Source organism: Hydractinia symbiolongicarpus, chromosome 4 (genome assembly GCF_029227915.1).
Source record: "Hydractinia symbiolongicarpus strain clone_291-10 chromosome 4, HSymV2.1, whole genome shotgun sequence".
Lineage (NCBI taxonomy): Eukaryota > Metazoa > Cnidaria > Hydrozoa > Anthoathecata > Hydractiniidae > Hydractinia > Hydractinia symbiolongicarpus.
The window spans coordinates 9,729,418-9,748,760 of record NC_079878.1 but is presented as its reverse complement, the minus strand read 5'-3'; the positions used below and the strand labels follow the sequence as shown (position 1 = coordinate 9,748,760).

At 34.1% G+C, this 19,343-nt stretch overlaps 3 protein-coding genes and 1 long non-coding RNA gene across 4 annotated transcripts; all 4 read left to right on the top strand.

The window, feature by feature from the left end:
• Positions 1-2,125: 2,125 nt before the first annotated feature.
• On the top strand, positions 2,126-3,086 carry LOC130640660 (uncharacterized). Its single transcript, XR_008982376.1, has 3 exons — positions 2,126-2,252; positions 2,578-2,714; positions 2,925-3,086. It is a non-coding gene; the product is annotated as an uncharacterized LOC130640660 (long non-coding RNA).
• A 5,195-nt stretch (positions 3,087-8,281) lies between these two features.
• Positions 8,282-9,375, top strand: LOC130642223 (uncharacterized). Its single transcript, XM_057449310.1, has 2 exons — positions 8,282-8,461; positions 8,614-9,375. The coding sequence occupies exons 1-2, from the start codon at positions 8,282-8,284 to the stop codon at positions 9,373-9,375; spliced, it is 942 nt and encodes a 313-aa protein (XP_057305293.1).
• A 1,250-nt stretch (positions 9,376-10,625) lies between these two features.
• On the top strand, positions 10,626-14,449 carry LOC130641151 (cyclin-dependent kinase 9-like). The gene is made up of 2 exons (XM_057447826.1): positions 10,626-11,206; positions 12,682-14,449. The coding sequence occupies exons 1-2, from the start codon at positions 10,662-10,664 to the stop codon at positions 13,253-13,255; spliced, it is 1,119 nt and encodes a 372-aa protein (XP_057303809.1). The 5' UTR covers positions 10,626-10,661; the 3' UTR covers positions 13,256-14,449.
• A 1,448-nt stretch (positions 14,450-15,897) lies between these two features.
• On the top strand, positions 15,898-18,186 carry LOC130641152 (cyclin-dependent kinase 9-like). Its single transcript, XM_057447828.1, has 2 exons — positions 15,898-16,482; positions 16,958-18,186. Exons 1-2 carry the CDS (start codon positions 15,941-15,943, stop codon positions 17,520-17,522), a joined length of 1,107 nt encoding a protein of 368 aa, XP_057303811.1. The 5' UTR covers positions 15,898-15,940; the 3' UTR covers positions 17,523-18,186.
• The last annotated feature ends 1,157 nt before the right edge of the window (positions 18,187-19,343 follow it).

Here is a 19,343-nt window from a genome sequence, read left to right as displayed (position 1 = left end):
TTTCCACTGTTTCCACATTAAGAGGTGGAGTTATCCGTTTTTCATAATACTGTAAGTATTGCAGGATTACCATGCTCCGACAAGTATTTGTATATAAGATGTAATGCACAGTTAATGCTTCCAAAAAAGGTGAAAACGATCTTTTAAAAAACAAACACAGGGATCTTTAAAGTGTTTTCTTTTTAATTTTTTTTGTCTTTGATATATAAGGTGGCCAAATTAGGGCTATATTGACAACCCTTTTCTAATTTCTACTTTAAAATAGGATGGAAAATAGGAATTTCGATATGACGTCTTCAAAATCAATTTTTGGCAGCTAATGTTAAAATTATATATAAAGGGTTAGCAACCACCCCAAAACAAACATTACTTTTGGGTCAGATAAAATCTACTTTTAAAACAATAATAAAATCTAACTTTATGTCTGCGCCGGCAACTTCAAACTCCTTTGAACCACTTTTAGTAGAGCTTTCAATGCCAATTTTTTAAATAAGGCCAGAGATAAACAATAAAAAACGTTATATTTTATCAAGATTTCTTATGTGTAAAACTTCTACAAAAGAATTTTAAGATTATTGGCTCAAACCTATAAAGATACGCCAGGACAAATATTCAAGCACGCACAGGATCTGTTTTCAAATAGCAAAGTGGTATTATTGGCCCAGCTTAAATATTTTTGTTGACAGACTTATTGCTTCACATCAACGATTATATTTCAAAACGATAATTATATGGTGAATTCGACCATGCAACTTCACATATAAACTCACTCCAAACATGAAGTTGTCTTGTTCGATGTGTAATTTTAAAATCATACGTAAAAAGGGGAGTGGTGGAATTGCATTACAGCGATGGATAGCTAAATGGTACTAATTATCGCTGGTACTAATTTTCGCAGGACTATTTTTTTGGGAAAAAAATGCATTCGCGTGTATTAAATGTCGCACATAGCTCGTTGGTTTTTTACAGGTATAAATTTTCGCAAAACGTCGAAAAGTTTTGTTTTGTTAAGATTTCAAAGTTTCAGATAAAAAAAAGCATATGGTGATAAGCCAAATCATGAAGTAAGAGGACCTAAAGTCGCAGTTAAAAGGTATTATAGAAGAAGCCTTCTCGTTTAAGGTGAACTTGAAGTACCCTGGGTGATAATGATATCGATGGTTAGAAGTATCATTAATTATCTCCTTCCACAATTCCGGACATATTACTTTTGCAAAAGTCTGGTTTTTTACTTAGCCAGTACACTCTGCACTCAGTGGCCTGCGAAAGTTGTATTTTAGCAGAAGTGTGGACCGAGTAACCGACATTAAAAATGCCCTAAGTGCACTTTTTACAAATCCACACTATGGCGCAATACGCTCCATCACCTGGAAAAGTAAAAAAATCTTGAAATCCAAGCGCGCTGACGTTTAACGCCTTGTAAGAATTTAGATCTAAGAAAGTAAATCCGCTATAAACAATAATAAATAAACCTTGACAAGTTAGAAGTGCGTGTTACTTACATAAACACGACTTTCCCAATTGCTTATGGTTGCAAACTTTAAAAATTCGCGCTCCTTTGCTATTATATATATGCGGGATTGTAGTTTGATACGAATTACTGTTAAAGAAGCTGTATAGCTATTGAGCCGAAAGAAGAAGTTATTGGTACATTTCTTTTGATAGAAAACTAACATAAAAATCTAAATCAAGAGGTTGAAATTGAGATTGACGCACCCTTGTCAAAATCCTCATTCAAGAAGAGAAACAAACGTCGTTGTATGTAATTAACTAAAAAAAGATGAACAAAAAAAGCACATTGTTACTAATTCCGTTTTTTTAAATTTTTTTTGGGGTAATAAATTTCGCGGTTTTACGAAATAAAATATCTCGCAGTAAAAATTTTGAAAATCGAATTAAAACAGTCTGGACATGCGAGCCTACTTATAGCTACTGTATGATATTTAACAGCTTTGGATAACCATAGATAGTATGAAGTTCTCGGTTAAGATTACAAATTTATTGTTATTATTCTTACCAGTGAAGCGCCGGATGAATCAATCCTTTTGGCTTACTCTGGTCTGTATTTTTAATACGTCTTATTTGATGAAAGCCATTTGGCAACAGCGCATTACAATATTGATGTGTTAGGCTGTGTCTTGAACCTGTTGAAACAGCGACAACAGAGATAAGTGTCTTGCGTAGCATAAATAGAGCTTAAATTTATGGAAAACATCACTCGAGGGTTAATCTTCAGCAGTGCTGTGTTTTTGGTGAGTAATAAAACTGGTAAACTAAGATTTACTTTTCAAGTTGATTTTCCATCAAGTTTTTCGATGTGCTTTTGTAAGCTATTTATCTCTACTTTAAACATTTAGAAATGCTGGGTAGGACTATTCAGAGCAAATTCCTTATCTTAAATTTCGCTTTTTCGCATACAGAAGTTGTCGTGTAAACAATGACTTAGTTCCATCCTACAAAATACGTTTGATTTCTCTATTGCTTCCATTCTCGTTCCCAGGGCTCCAGATAAACAGAGCTTATCCTAAAGAACTTTTCAGGCGAGAATAGTAATTATTGTATATTTATTGTTTTTAGATCACTTCAGGCAATCTTTTTCGATAATTCGATTATTCAAACATTCTTCAGCATGGGTGACGATGACAAAACCACGCAGATCCAAGCATTGGAAAAAGAAATTGCTGATTTGAAAAAGAAAGCTGAAGGAGGAGAAGGTAAAAAAAAATATATATATATACTTAAATTATGGATTGACATAAACGCCTAAATTTTTGCAAGAATTAAATCCCACAAACAAAATAAAAAACAAACAAAATTTCTTAAATATCGCTGTCGGCAAATTTGAAACAAACTTATATGCTTTTGTGGCTTTCTTACGTGATGTCAACATTGTTAATTTTTAGCGCGAATTTATCTATTTCTAGATGTTAGCGAAGCACTTGCAACGAAAGAGAAAGAACTAGCCGATTTAAAGTCACCACCAAAAGCAGCTGAATAATTTAATCCTATATGAAATATAGTGAAATATTTATTGTAGATAAAAATTTTAAATCGAATTAATATATGTGATTTTCACTTAACGTCGATTCATGTTGTTTTATCTTCATAAAAACAATCTCTCCCTCCCTCCATACCTATCAAATCCATATCTAATTTTTTGCGTTCCAAATCCACTCAACCCCTTCAGTTAATACATAGTTACTGCTAATAATGACAAAAAAAACATAAAACAAAACCAGATGTGCTGCACCTGATGATTATTTTCTTTTTACGATTCTCCGCATTGTCGTCCCCAAGGTTTGTTGCCTATGTCAAGCCGCTAGCGCTTACTTGACGGCTAAACAAAAGGCAAACTTCCTGGGCACGAGGTTACGATTCTTTGTATCAAAGTAGAAGGTTAACAGTTCGTGGGCTAAGATTAAGTCCTGAGATCAATGTTCGTTTGGCAGGCGATTGACCCAAATATTGCAAGAATTAATGTTTGACATTTAGAATATACCCCTCTGATGCCAATTGTATAAATGATAGTAAGAAACAGACATTTTCAGAAATTTTCATTCACAGTCAGAAACTTTATAGCCATGGTGTGATGCAAATTTCTTCGCTGAGAGAAACTTCAAACCATGAAACCGACTTTATTATTTACGAGGTATGAAAAACCTCTTCAAAAGTTTTCTTTGCAAATACAACTGTTTAACGTGCTAATGACGTCTTCAATTGAATCAACAAACGCGTGTCATTTCGAAACTTGACACTCCATCATCAAAAAACTATTTTGTATCATCAGAAAATCTCTAGATTACTGCGTGGATATATAGCAACAAAATCACGAAGTTGAGAAGAGCTGTTTGCTTATCTTCAATAACATCACGTCATGCAAATCCTCTGGATAAAATAATCCCCCAGAAATTATGTTCATAATTCTGTAAACAACTTCTGTAACACAACATTTTAGAAGAATTGTAGCTACAATTTAGGGGAGCTCAACTAGATCAAAAGGAGGTGGGCGTTTACATACAGAAAGCATTGCCACCACCAGAACGCATTGCTACAAATTGAAACTTTAAAATAGCATACAGTAACAGTAAACTTTAAACACTTGTTCATAAATCTCTGTGACCATTTACAGCATGTCAACATCTTGCTACGCTGACAAAAAACTATGGGTCAATCATGCAAAGGTTTTTTCTTATCACTGCTTACTTTTCACATAAGTATTTCGCCAAATTACAATTTGATAAATAAACTGTACGAAAAGTGTGAAATCCGAAGGACAAAAGAAATATTTTACGTAGTTTGCTTAATTTGTTTAATAAAACCATTAAGGTTTTGGTAATACTAAGCCTAACAAAAATGGTTTTATTTTGGTGTAAGGTCTGCAGTTATACGAGACTCTACTCATTATTATGTTCTATGCTTAGTACTATGGTTCGTGAGTCCGTGTTTTGTACTGTGCGTCACGTGTCATATATATAAAACCTGGATCTTTTTATTCTGAGTTTATGTCAAGCATATACGAAAGGCATCAAGTAGTATTAACTAAAGTAAAGCGCAAAAATAGTTAACTAGTATGTCATAATCAGACACACTTAAAAAAGACTAGGTCACAACCTCGATCGCAGGATCTGTTGTCGCATATTGTACATCTGACGGCAAGCGCAGCTCCAGGTGAGAGAAAAAAGCCCTGAGGACGAGGTTGACTAAGCCATATGTTGGAGTTTTAAAAAACTCCTAGTCACTAACCTATAAAGGTTTCTTCTCAACGTCATTTAAATTCAATAAATAAAAAAAGGATGGGAACGAGGTTTGGGGAGAGGGTTGTTACAATACTGATTACAAATACAGTAATCTATGTTCTGGTGTGTGTTGAAAGTTCATGAACACACGAGAACATCTAGCTTCATTAAAATATTACATCTTCTTTTACATAAAACATGTAGCAACCTCGATCCCAGGTCCACATAGCAAAAGAAAGCCCCTAGGAACACGATTAAACATGCAGGAGAGCACTTGTCTAAAACTTAGCACAACAATACTGTTTATATAATAGATTGGTATTGGTGATTCTTGCGAGGTTAGCAAATCCAAATACTTAGCGAGAATTAAAGTTCGCAAATTTCGCAAAAAAAGTAAATAGAAGAAAAATTAGTTAGTGTAAATCAGTTTTTAAAAAGAAAAAAAACTCTAAATTTCGCGGAAATTAATTTTCGTGAATTTCGACATTCTTCAACACATTCGCAGAAACGAATTTTCGTGAAATTGGCGAAAATTTAATTTCGCAAAAATAGTTCCTTTTTAAAGGTGAATATTCTTAACCTTCCCCACCGTCCCAGCTTCTTCTTTCTCTCTTATCTAATAAGTGAAGTTGAAAGGGGGTAATGGATCTGACAGTTTAAATCAGGGTGGCGTGTTCTTTACAGAACGACAAATTCTCCGCATTGTTGACTTAACAAAGTCCTCGAGCAGTCCAAAATTTGCTTGGAAACAACATTTGCTTCCCCCCACCACCCCCCTATTCCCCGATTTTACACACATTTCGGGATAAGTCAATATTGAAATCGCTGACACAGCAATTTTAATTGAGACGAACGCCAGAACGAAATGATGAAAAAAGTTTTTTGTGGCAAAAACTTTTGACTTGTGAGAGAAGAAGTTTCCTTTTCTTAACTACCTGATCATCCCCTGATCAGTACCTGACTGTAGGTTACCTTACTAGCTAAGCTGATAATATATTTTTTAGGTTTTTAAAATTTTAGGTAGAAAACTGGCAGCTTATTAAGTGCAACAACAAAATGTCATTCTTTGTTTTGCTTTACACTTGCTGGCCACCACAACAGTAGCATAGCTAACAAAGCAGAATGTTAACAAGTGTCTGAATTAAAGTGAAGCTAAATTAGGAAAAACTCACCTATAGATGAATTCCGTTGTTTACATTCTTAATGGTGGCATTTCTGTGGCAAGAAAAAAGATGGTGAAGCAGGTGAAGCAAAGTAATTATCAGTCCATTTCTCTACACAAAGGCATTCTTAGAACTTCAAATGAATTCAAATAAAACAGAAGGCATCAAACTACTACACTTGATAATAGTTTATAACCTCAACAATGTTTCCGTTAGAATAAATCCACAGTACCACTCTTCACCAAATCCTAGCATCTGTTTTCCTGCCACACAAATGCCAGAGCCAAGGAGCTTACCACTGGAAAGTAAACAAATAACGTCACGCTGAAATCCATCTATACTACATGTCACACAATATGTGAAGATTTAAAGTAAGAAGTTAGGAAAAAATAAAATCATAATACAGATGTAGCAGGAGAATAAAACAGCTATTCATGTACCTGATTATTTAGCTAAACAAACAGCTTTGGTACTGATATGACAACTTCACTCATTATTCATCAATTCGCAGACCCCACACAAATCGACAGCCAAACAAATGCACAAATTAAGTTGTAGACCAGTCCATTTTAAACTTTAATTCTGAGTGGAGGCATCTTTTGCTCTCTTGCAGTTGAAATATAGTTTAAATTAAATTTTGGACCAAAACTGCTTTGACAGGAGTTGGACCGTATTGACAAAGTGAACAAAATGATATTTTTTTTCAGAGCCAATACAAAGTAGGACAAAAAGGCAACCTCAAAATGCTCTCCAACCAAAGCTGTGGGATGACCTTTTTTGCTAAGCCAGATTGACCTCTTGTCACCAGCCATGGGAATCTATTTTTGTTACGTTGGTATTTTCGTTAATCCCATATCCAAAACAGGAATAGTTCCATTTCAATACTGTTTTTTCCTTGACCATAATGATAAAAAATCACGTCTTGTGTGTTTCTATTGTTTTCCAGAAATCCTTTTAAAGCCAGGTGTTCCATTATAATTCTTTGCAAAAAGTTAGAAATAAAAATTGAAATATTTTTTGAAAAATTTAGAACTGAAGAACCAATCTATCTACCCCTCAGACACCTCAGTTACCTTGGACTTATGTCAACAGATGTCAACAAATATGTCATACAACATACATATACAAAAGGTAGTCCAAGGTAATACTACAAAAACAAAAACAATATAGTTTAACAGTGAGCAATCTTATTTTAGTGGCTGTTATATACAAGTTGTGATGCAATTAGGAAGGCAAATTTTGTGGTTGTTGGTCGCGTTAGGAACGTGGTTGCTATAAGCAGGTATAACTGCTGCTAAAATGTTCCCTAAAGTGGTCACTGTTAACACAGATGTGACTGTACCATTAAAAAAAGTCCTACAAGTTTTTACTTCAAGGGCTTTCTTTTTTGTGACCAATCAAAAACCAATGGAATTGAGAAAGTGCTGTTTTGCATTTTGGATATAATGGGTGTGTCAGGAGTTTTTGGACAAAAATTGTGAATTTTATTTGAAACAGTGCCTAAGCTCAGTAAGTCAGCACCTTCGTTATCATCTGCAGTCTTGATAATATCAATCTGCAGTCTTGATAATAGTTTAAACCCTCATTCACTTCTGTTTGAAGAAATCAATTGGAAAAGGGCATTTGTAGCAAGTTTATTCTACTTGTTTATACAAACCAATTTCCCAATAATGGTTAATCATTTTAAAAATTATTCCGTAGAAATAAATCTGATGAAAGATTAAAAAATCAGGGCAAAACCTGTCCTCTCTTCTAAAAACTATATTAAAAAATTTTAAACAGTTTTAACAAAAATAATTTGTGTTATTTGTTTTTGTAAACTGTTGAATGGGTGTAATTTATAGAACTTTGTTAACAGCACCATACAACTTCAAACATATATTTGAATACTTAACCACTTTCAAAAGGAGCATAACAGATGTAACAAAATTTTGGTTATTTTAGTACCAAATTTGACTAAAAAAAATAACCAAAATTTTGTTACATCTGTTATGCTCCTTTTGAAAGTGGTTAAGTATTCAAATATATGTTTGAAGTTGTATGATGTTAAAGCTTATCTCCTACTCCTATATATTTATATTCCATGGTTTTGAAGTAATTTGATAAATGTTTCAAACTGCTAACGAAAACGCCCAGCAAAGTATGCACGTTCAATACTTTAGAGACAGATGGAAGCCATCTGCCAGAAGTTATCTTTTTTTGTCTTGGGACCCTTTTTGTGAAAAGGAATAATGTCGGCACGTTTTAATAAATCTCAAAAATTTTTTTGTAAATACATTCATTGTTGAAAATAAAAGACCTTACTTTTATTTTCAACAATAAATGTGTTTACAAAAAAAAGTTTTCTGGATTTTCAAGATATCTTTTTTCATGTTGGGTAAGATGCTACCGTTATTGAGTGGTTTTAGGAAAGGCTATAGTTCACAGCATGTGTTATTACACATGATGCATGATTGGCATAGGGGATTAGATCAGGGAAGATATGTGGCAGTTGTTTTAAAGGATTTGGATAAAGCATTTGACTGCATTGACCATGAATTACTTCTTGCAAAGATGCATATGGTTTCTCAAATCAAGCTCTACATGTCATTCGTAGTTACCTCACTAGTCTTAAGCAAAGGGTAGGATTAGGTGGCAAATATAGCTCATGGCTTGATCTGTTTATTGGTGTGCCTCAGGGCTCAATTATTGGACCTTTGCTTTTTAATGTTTAGAACGATCTCATGCTAGATTTTAGTGATAATCACGTGAGCATATGCAACTATGCTGATGACAATACACTTTATGCATCGTCTACTGATATCACTAAAGTGAAGCAGAAGTTAGAAAAAGCTTTAGTTTTTGTATCGGAATGGTTCTCTAACAATGGTCTTCAACTTAATGCTGATAAGTGTCAACTAATTGTGTTTGAGAAAGCAAGGTTTTCTCTTGTTTTAATAAATTTTAATGGAAACATTTTAAAGGAATGTAACAATGTAAAATTGTTTGGAGTTAACTTTGACAATGCCCTTTCCTTCACAAAGCATATAAATGCATTGTGCAAGAGTGCTAGTGCCAAGTTATCTGCTTTAAGACGAATATCTATATTTATGTCATTTGATGAACGAAGTATTATAGCGAATTTGTTTGTAGCGTCAGAAACCAGATATTGTCCTCTTATTTGGTCTTTCACAACTAGGTCATCTCTAGCAAGAATAGAACGAGTGCATATCAGAACCCTTGAGTTGTGTTATGATCCTACACAAGAGAGATCGGTCTGCAAAACTATGCACCGTCATTATTGTGATTTATTACTTAGAGAGGTATTTAAGACTAGAAATGGTTTAAGCCCATCCTATATGCAAAGTGTTTTTCCTTTTAAAGAAACTCCACTATACAATTTGCGAAGGGGGTGCTCTATTATGAGAAACAGAATTGTCTGTCTGCTAGTGTCTGCTTCTCATATTGGATCTCAGTTATGGGACAGTCTTCCATAGGCAGTGAAAAGTTTTAGCGTTTTCTGCAAAAAGATTCAGCAGTTGGATAGTCTACACTGCAAATGCCGTCCATGTGCTGTACCTATATACCATGTTTAGGTTATATAAACTAGATTTATTTTTTCCTTTATATTTTAATTATAGTCGATTTTAATTAGCCTTAGTAGGCTAACCGCCTTCCCTCCCAGAAATTATTATCTCATAAATTGACGAATCATATCTGGCAGGGAAATGGTACAGTTTAAATTTTATTTCATTTTCTTTTATTAAAGTAACTTATACAACATCCTTCAAATTTCGCTTCGGCACTCGGCAATTGCCGAAGTAATTGCCAAAGTATTATCAGTTATAAGGTTTCTCTCCGGCAATAATATTGCCGATGAAAAACTCGATCATCAACTGTTGTAGTTTCCCTTTTTTATGAATATTCATATTATCCATACTCCTAGATTTCATCAAACAGATATCGCCACAATGACACAAATAACTTTCCACTGCCCACTTCAAAAACGACGAAAAATAAAAAACATATAGTCTCGATGCCCCCAGCTATCGAATTCTCTGTTAAGGGAGAATGTTGTAAAACCCTTAAGTGACGTAGAGGTAGACAACACGATCCCTTCAACCAATGCACTGCACTGTGTTGACAAACTTAATATCGGCCCTGTAGTTTTATTCAATTTGGCCTGCGGTTCAAAATGGTGGAGTGACCAAGTAAGGTTGTATTATCGTTCCCAAGAAAAACAAAAATATTGTCAAGGCTTGGCATCATATTTATATTTTTTTCATTTTAAAAAGTGCCGAAGTCTGCCGAGGCAATTGCCGAAGGTTTTTAGTGCTTTTGACCATTGTCTTGTGAAGTGATTTTGAAAAATTGCGAAGTTACTTCGGCAATTATTTGCCAAGGCAAGTATATCTGAAATTCAAAGACTGTACAAGATTGTATATTTTATCGACTCTAAATAAAATTATCTTATCTTATGTGTGAATTCAGTTTTATTTCTATGGTAAGATTGTATTTCAAACCAGTGACCAAGATTTGTTTTTGTTTATATATATAATTTACTGCGTATGTTTCAACAAAATAACAAAACACTTCATCTTGTACGTATTTTTGTTCAAAGAATCATAATTTTTAATCTTAGCAACATAATTGTAGATAAATAAATAAATTGAAATGGGTGGTAAGATTTTTTGAAACTTAGTATTCTTCACTCTGAATTACTGATAATAGTATATTTTCACATTTTGTGTATGTTTTTTTTATTAGGTAGGTAGATAAGAAAATGTGTGCAGCGAAAATGGAGTTCCCTTTTTGTGATGAAGTTGGAAAATATGAAAAGCTTACAAAAGTTGGACAAGGAACCTTTGGAGAAGTATTCAAAGCAAGAAATAGAAAAACAAGACAGATAGTTGCATTAAAAAAAATCCTTATGGAGAACGAAAAGGAAGGCTTTCCTATCACAGCACTAAGAGAAATAAAAATACTAAAACTGCTGCAGCACGAGAATATTGTTTGCTTGCTGGAAATATGTCGAACGAAAGCCTCTGATTATAACCGACAAAGAGCAAGCATTTATTTAGTGTTCGAATTTTGTGAGCACGACTTAGCTGGACTGTTGTGTAACCAACAGGTTAGATTCTCTCTGGGAGAGATTAAAAAGACTATGCAAATGTTATGCAATGCTTTGTATTTTATTCATTTCAACAAAATTCTCCATCGTGATATGAAGGCTGCTAATGTTTTGATCACGAAAGCTGGTGTGCTAAAACTTGCTGATTTTGGTTTGGCACGAGGAATATACTTGAACAGAGATCCTGTTAAAAACCGGTAATAAGATTTATTTCTGATTATGTTTTAAGCTGCTTTTTTATACAAGTTCTGAATCAGAGTCGAATCTTTTTAAATTAATTTTTCAGGGTTGCCGTGCCACCACTTAACTCATCAAATCTCCTCAATTTTGAAAAGTCTTCTCAAACATATTTTTATTTTAAAAATGCATAAAAATTTGTATGGCAATAATTTGTCCTAACTTATTGGTATTGAAGAAGATGTTAAAGGTGATGACCTTTAAAATCTCCTCAAATATTCTGAAATTCTTTTAAAAAAATATAGAAAAAAGAGTGGCGACCCTGTTTTTAGAAAAATAATCAAAGTTCAGTATGTGTTCGCTTTTATGTTGCCCCAGCCTATGTTTTTAATATTTTTCTTGTGAAAAACATGACCAGACACATGAATGAAATCTGCTTTCTCTCCTGGTTATTCTATTATGGCTGAGGATGTATGCATTTGGTAACTAATTATGATCAAAAATAGGCCCAATACACCTTTCCCGAATTTCATAAATTATAATTATGACGTCATCCCACATTTCATAATGGTTCTATGTTCTTTAAATAAGGATATTCAGATGGAATATCAAATTATCATGAAAAACTGAAGTTTTTAGAGTAATAGAATATTCTGGTTGGATTTCATTTTAATTTGAAAAAAAATAATTATTTTAAAAATGAGGCTATTCTTAAAAAGCTCTGCTATATGAAGGGTTTAACTGTAACATTCAGCTCGCAATCGAACAGAAATGTTTACGAAATTAGGTAATTTGTTCTACCTTTTGCTAAGGAACTTAGGGAAGGGAATTATTTTTAGTATCGACCTCTTTAATTAAGTTTGGCATAATTAGGAAATTCGGCAAATTTCTATTGTGTAATATTTTTTTAAGCTCAACAAAATGTGTAATATGGTTATCAGTAAAGAAAAAACCGTCACATGTTTATATCGACCGTTGTCAGGAAAACCAATATTAAACACAAAAAAGGTTTTGGAACAATTTAAAAGAAAAACATATCTATCTAACGTCACTCTCTCAAGTGCAAAGTTCTTCAGTATAGCACAGACTGACAGTGGTGTCAGGAAGAAAAAAATGTACAAAAGATCTTTTTCCTTTTACATCAGAATAAGCAGACCATAATTTATTGGCGACCCCTTATTGGTGACCCCTTAATCTATTGGTGACCCCTTATCTATATCAAATCATAATTCTTCCACACTCCCAAGTATTATTAGGTTACTAAATGCGAGTTGAATATGTATTTCCTAACGATTTGACACCCCTTAAATATCTACCTCTAACCATTGACCATTCTTTACAATTAGGTAGGGCAGAGTAACCACTAACACTTTGTCTATGTTAAAATAATGGTCAGAGATTATTCTCAGTCAGGTTTAATTTGTAGACCTTTTGTGACCAATCAACAAGTTTCAAATGTTTTTCAACTACACATTTAATTTTTTTTTTAATTTAGTTACACAAATAGAGTGGTTACCCTATGGTATCGCCCACCCGAACTATTACTGGGAGAGCGCAACTACGGCCCACCAATTGATATGTGGGGTGCTGGTTGCATCATGGCAGAAATGTGGACCCGCAGTCCTATTATGCAAGGTAGCACTGAACAGCATCAGTTAAATTTAATCTCAAGTTTGTGTGGTACGCTAAGTCCTGAGGTATGGCCGGGAATTGAAAAGTTAGAATTATTCTCAAAAATGGAATTAACACAAAATGCAAGAAGAAGAGTTAAAGACAGACTAAAGTCCTATGTAAAGGATCCGCAAGCTTTAGATTTGATCGATAAACTACTAGCATTGGATCCATCAAAGCGGTATGATGCTGACACAGCTCTCAATCATGATTTTTTTTGGAGCGACCCAATGCCGTGCGATCTCACTAAAACTTTATCGAGATTGAACACATCCAATTTTGAGTTGTTGACAACACCACGGCGAGCAGGTGGAGCGCGCCTGGGACAAGCAGGACCATCAAGACCACAAGCACCATCTCAAAACATGAATGGTAGTATATTTGATAGAGTGTTCTAAGTAACGAATCTATCCTCGCGCCACTACATTGTAGCAACAGCACGTTCTCTTACTATTTTCCACTGTTGTCAAAAAAAAAAAAAATGAGGAATATTGAATGAGGAATATTAAAGCAATTTCATGGGTCTGTTAATTTCATTTGTTATTTCTACCTTGAAAAAGTTTGCCAAGAAATATTTTGTGTCTTCGTATAGAAAAAGTCCAAAAAAATCAGAAAAGCGGTCACGCCAAAATTTATTGTAATTTTTCTTGATTTTTATATATCAAGCAATGACCTTCTCGCTGGTATTTTTCTTGTTTCTGTCTGTTTATAATATAAACAATACAAGAGACATACGCCTACTTATAGTAAAGCTGATGAAGTTTTATATTTATATATTATGAGGTTTTACTATGTAATTTTACCTTGTAAATTCATTTTAAACTTACTTCATATTTCGTTAATTCTTTTAATTTACACGCCCTTAAATTGTTACTCCCTAAAATTTAGTATGTTTAATTTTTGCTCCGTTATATCGCGAAACATTTTTTTAACTCACAATGGCAGTGAACTAATGGTACTGATTTTTGTGGGTACTAATTTTTGCGAGTGCTTTTTTCGCGGGTGCTAATTTTTGCGAGTACTTATTTTCGAGCGTACTAATTTTTACGAGTACTTATTTACGCGGGTCATAGTTTTTGCGAGTACTTATTTACGCGATTACATAAGAATTCGCGGAAATTAAATTTCATGAATTTAGTCAGAACTCCTGAAAAGTAATAACTGCAAAAATTAGTATCATTGAGATATTCTCTAAAATCTTTGTGCGAATAGTTCATTTTTTGATTTTATCATCAGGAAAAGTAAATGAATCACTGTGTTAACAATACTGGAAAGCCGTAATTTCGAATACACGACCACGTGATCATTCTTTTTTATCCTTGCTAACATCGTTAGCACATTGTAGGTTTCAAAATGGCAATTAAGGAAGTTAACAAATTGATAACGCGTCGATATGATTTTTATATATATGTTTAGTGTTTATGAAGACTTGTACAGATTTTTTTGTTGTTGCAGCAACTCGTCTTCATTGATTTCAATGTTGTTAGATTATTTTTTATTGTAACTTTACTTCAATGGTGGAACCTTCTGGGAGGAGTAAAATTCGCAGACTTTAAATAATATTGGTCACCAGTATAAATTTTTTACGAAAACAGATTTCTTCAGTATCTCCCTTCTTCTCTCCATATATATATATATATATATATATATATATATATCCTTGTTCTATCTGAACTTTCCCTATCTTGAACGAAATTGACGGTTACTTGCCATTTTAAGATAGAACTGTAAATAGTTTTTTTTGTTTTACTTTTTGCACTTGCTCTGCACACAGTTTCCATTCTTTAGAAAAGAATTAAAGTGAATTAAAAGTTTTGTTTTTTTAAGGTGAATTAAAAAGTATGATCCCCAGATTGATGATGTTTTTATCACCATTAGAATATACTCGCAGTAAGTAGGTTTCTCATGGGACTGACAAAATCAGTCCCATATGGCAATGTCCCAATCAACCGCATCTTATGGTAAGTAGTATTTTAAGAAAATGATGTCAAAGGATCTCTCACTTGTCGTTTTTGAAGTTAATCTGCGTTGAGAGGGTCCTTTAACTTTTATCTCTCAAGAAGTCATTGCATTGAAATTCCATTTTTGCAAAGTATTTTGGTTGATAATACAAACAATTTGTCGCAATAGTCGTCCCACTTATGCAAGGTCCCAATTAGGCGATTTATTTCTGGTTTAATTTAATAAGGGAGTTTAGGGGATTTAGAAATCCAGTTCTAGTTAGCACAATTCTCAACGCGAAGATGCAAAATTTGATCGGGAACAAAATGCTTTTTACGAAAGGTGAAAAAAGATCATAGTAAAATTTCAATGAAGCAGCGAGTTATTTTTTAGAGAAACTTTTGCATTTGTCGTAACCGTACCTAGATTTTTTTTGTGTCTCCTTATGAACCTTGAAATATGAAAAAAGCTTGTTTTTCATTAAAATTTGCAATGGTCGTGCAACAGTTGTTGTGCGACTGATATAAAAAAAAATTTTCTCTACAACATTTGTTGTGCGAAATCGTTGCTTTGACACACGACACGTGTTTCTATCAGTGATAACGGCGATTATTGTTCAACTGTTGCCAAACGTTTTATATTAATGGAAACCCAACCTTACCCCCAGGGCTTCTTTTCTCTTTCTGACAATCTCGGACGGCGAGATTGTCAGAAAGAGAAAAGGTGTCCTGGGGATAAGGTTGAATGGACCTACTTTAAGGCATGTTACAACATAATGAAATATCGGGTCAAACGTCTTTTATAAATTTTAAATATTTTTGTGATTCAATAGTTTTTTAAAATTTTGTGGAACTTATTTTTGCGCTTGATTAACTTTTACCTATTTGTGGAATTTATTTAAAGTGTTATTTTGCGGAACACGATTTTGCGACAAGGATTCAAAATCATAAAAGTTTCGCAAAAATTTCTTCCCGAAATAAGCTATGTGATATATGCGATATTTTGTTTGCTGTCAAATATGCAACATTTATGTTGATGCAAGTAAACACAAAAGGCCAGAGAATGAGGTTGAAGAAGTTAAGAACTTTTTTCGAACATTAAGCAAAAGAGAAGAATTTTTTTGTTTCAGGTAAGAAAAAAAAATGTCGGATAGATTGGATTTCCCATACTGTGAAGATGTATCCAAGTATGAAAAATTGATGAAGGTTGGTCAGGGAACATTTGGCGAAGTATTTAAAGCGAGACACAGAAAAACAAAGCAAATGGTAGCGTTGAAAAAGATTCTAATGGAAAACGAAAAAGAAGGCTTTCCAATCACAGCATTGCGAGAGATTCGTATTTTACAGTTACTCAACCATGAAAATATCGTCAACTTGATTGAAATATGTCGAACAAAAGAGACGAATCACAATCAGCAACGACCGATATTTTATTTAGTTTTTGAGTTCTGTGAGCATGATCTAGCTGGATTGTTGTGTAACACGCACATAAAATTTTCGCTTGGTGAAATTAAGAAGATTATACAAATGCTACTGAACGCTTTGTATTTTCTTCATTTCAATCGAATCTTACATCGAGACATGAAAGCAGCCAACATACTGATGACGAAAAATGGCGTGTTGAAGTTAACAGATTTTGGGTTAGCGAGAGCTGTTCATTTAACCAGAGACTCACAGAAAGCCAGGTTTAACAATTTTGTGCAAGTAATCTGAGAGTTACTACAAGAGGGTTAATTTTAGAGGGGATTAGGTTTAGCTGCTACAAATTATTATCCAATCAACATATCCTCCTAAAGTTTCTCTTCTCTTCAACATAAGCGGGCTCGACTAACCACAAACTTTCATATATTCTAACTAAGAAATGATTTTTAAACAAGTCAAATACGCGAAAGTAAGTCCCGCAAAACTAACCCTCTTAATGTTGACATTTTATGTATAAAAAAGCCTGTGGGAGAGGTTTGAGTTCAAGAAATTTCAACTTTTTATTATTAAAACATCATCCTTTTCTTGACGTACATAAAAATAAGTAAGAAAAGTATAGCATTGTTGAAATTTCCATCCTGACGGCGGCGATGATGTGTATTTGTGTTTTGTTAAAAATTTTAAAGTTCATTTGTTTTGCTTTTTTCTCTAAGTCTTATCTCTAGTTGTTTTGTTTAGGTACACAAACAGAGTGGTTACCCTATGGTATCGCCCACCCGAACTATTACTGGGAGAGCGCAACTACGGCCCACCAATTGATATGTGGGGTGCTGGTTGCATCATGGCAGAAATGTGGACCCGCAGTCCTATACTGCAAGGTAACACAGAACAGGAGGAACTAAAACTTATAAGTCGTTTGTGCGGTTCCATTGATACGGAAGTTTGGCCGAATGTTGATAAAATGGAATATTATTCCAAAATGGATCTTCCACAGGGCATGAGAAGATGCGTAAAAGACAGGTTACGAAATTATGTGCGCGATCCAATAGCTCTAGATTTGATTGACAACTTGCTTCTTTTGGATCCAGCAAAACGGTACGACGCCGACACCGCTTTAGATCATTCGTTTTTCTGGTCGGAACCGATGCCGTGTGATGTGAGTGTGACGTTGTCTAAAGTGACGTCATCCATGTTTGAATTGTTAACAGTACGTAGAGGCAAAAATGCAGTTGTTGGAGGAGTGAACGCAAGACATATGCATTCACAGAGCTTTAACAGTGCCATCTATGATCGTGTTTTCTGAAGACGTTCTTATTGTCGTTGTGTTCTCTTCGTATTTAAGTATGTCCCGCTGGTAATCAAAACACAAGCTCTTTGTTTTCAAATGAGCTATTTCAAGATTAGTCTTGTTTGACTTCGTTTGTAAGAAATTTAAAGAAGTTTTAATGTTAGCTAACTCTTTTTCCGAAGACAACCTTTGTTGAGTTTGAACAACCTTGTCCTATGGCCTTGTTAATTTTTTTTATCTGGAAGGCCACAGCCCTATGAACTTGCTATAATTTTTGTCTATTGTCAAGCTCCTTCCAAATATAAAACCTAACAAACCCTGGGAACAAGGTTGGTGTTTAATAAATTATGTGTGTTGTGTTTCTTTGCGTTGCACTTTATGATTATTTTTTCTGTTCATACAACAAACTAGTTCACAACCCTGTCCACCTTTTTTCTTTCTGTTGTTTTAGTAAAACAACAAGGAATCTGGAACAGAGGTTTACTTCTGTAGTGCTTCCATTGGTTTCGATTACCTTTTAAAAATATAAAAATTTTGATAATTAATTGTTGCTTCGAATTTAATGTAACATTTGAATTTCTATATTTTGTTATTCTTTTAAAGTATTATTATTTGTGAATTATAGGAGATATTTATATTTTTTTCTTATAATTTCTATTTTTTGGCAACCAAATCTAAAGTGAGAGGTGAACGTTGAGTCATAGCTCCCCGTTTCTGCTCTAGCTAGGCGTTAGATTTCAGAATATTTAATTCAACAGCAAAGAATACAAAGATAAGGTAGTTCCAGCTTTTGGTATGCAAGGTCCTTTGTGAAACAAATGAAGATAACAATTTTATATCAAGCTGAAATGAAAGAAATAACGTGAGAAATATCAGCGAAACAACGAAACGATATTAAAAAGATCTGGAAAAGAGGATATAGAAAATTATTTTTCACATTTCTCCCGAAATAATTGATCCACTCCACGTCATAGCTAAATAATCACCAAGTGCATCAAAATTTTTGTCACTATATAACAGAAATTTTTCTCGTGAAACCATCAATGCACAGGAAATCCAGACTCTTAGCTCCTTTTCCCAAATAAAAGGGAAAGGGGATTGCGTCATCTTTGGTAGCATCGGACACAAATGGGGTGCGTATTTGACATTTTTCGCCTAAGATTTGTATTGGTTATTAGAGGCTTAGCTTCCGCAACAAACCGGTAATCAAAACAACATTATAGTAAATCAGTGAGTTTATTCCAGGCTACGTTTCCACAGCTAAACTGTTAACGCCTGTCAATGACATCCTTGTAAATATAGCCTGGAATAAAGTAAATATAGCCTGGAATAAAGTAACTATATGGCGCCGTAGATTAGTTATAGCTCTCGTACTCTGTGCGGGAGACCGAGGTGTCATTCCTCTTGACGGCGATTCAACATGGGCGAGTGAATCTAGCCCCTGGTTCACCCAAGCCATGTGAGGGAAATTGGGGAGATGACACACTGTGTGGGCCGTTGGATGTTGCCGGCAGTTGTTGGGTAGAGCGCGGGCCCTAATTGGGTCTGCGTAGCTCAAAATGAGCAATAATACTCTAGCACTCTCCATCCAAGCCATGCCCCCCTGAAAATAATAGAGAGGGTATATCCCTCGATTTGTGAGGCTATCAATGTAAAATATGCACATCTTTTTATCTACGAAGTTTGTATCGCTAAAAAATGGGGAAGAAAAAAATTAAAAAAATTTTTACAAAAATCTTTAATAAAAAATAGCAACGCAATTTCTCTCCAAAGAAGCAAAGATCTGTGTTAAAAAATATTTATAAAAAATATTGCACTTTTACGTCAATATATTTA

Bases quoted from the DNA above. Each gene is read 5' to 3' on its own strand.
- LOC130641151 (XM_057447826.1), top strand. From the start codon at position 10,662: ATGTGTGCAGCGAAAATGGAGTTCCCTTTTTGTGATGAAGTTGGAAAA. The intron at 11,207-12,681 runs GTAATAAGATTT...TTTTTAATTTAG, and splicing joins AGAGATCCTGTTAAAAACCG to TTACACAAATAGAGTGGTTA.
- LOC130642223 (XM_057449310.1), top strand. From the start codon at position 8,282: ATGCTACCGTTATTGAGTGGTTTTAGGAAAGGCTATAGTTCACAGCAT. The intron at 8,462-8,613 runs GTTTCTCAAATC...TTTAATGTTTAG, and splicing joins TTCTTGCAAAGATGCATATG to AACGATCTCATGCTAGATTT.
- LOC130641152 (XM_057447828.1), top strand. From the start codon at position 15,941: ATGTCGGATAGATTGGATTTCCCATACTGTGAAGATGTATCCAAGTAT. The intron at 16,483-16,957 runs GTTTAACAATTT...TGTTTTGTTTAG, and splicing joins AGAGACTCACAGAAAGCCAG to GTACACAAACAGAGTGGTTA.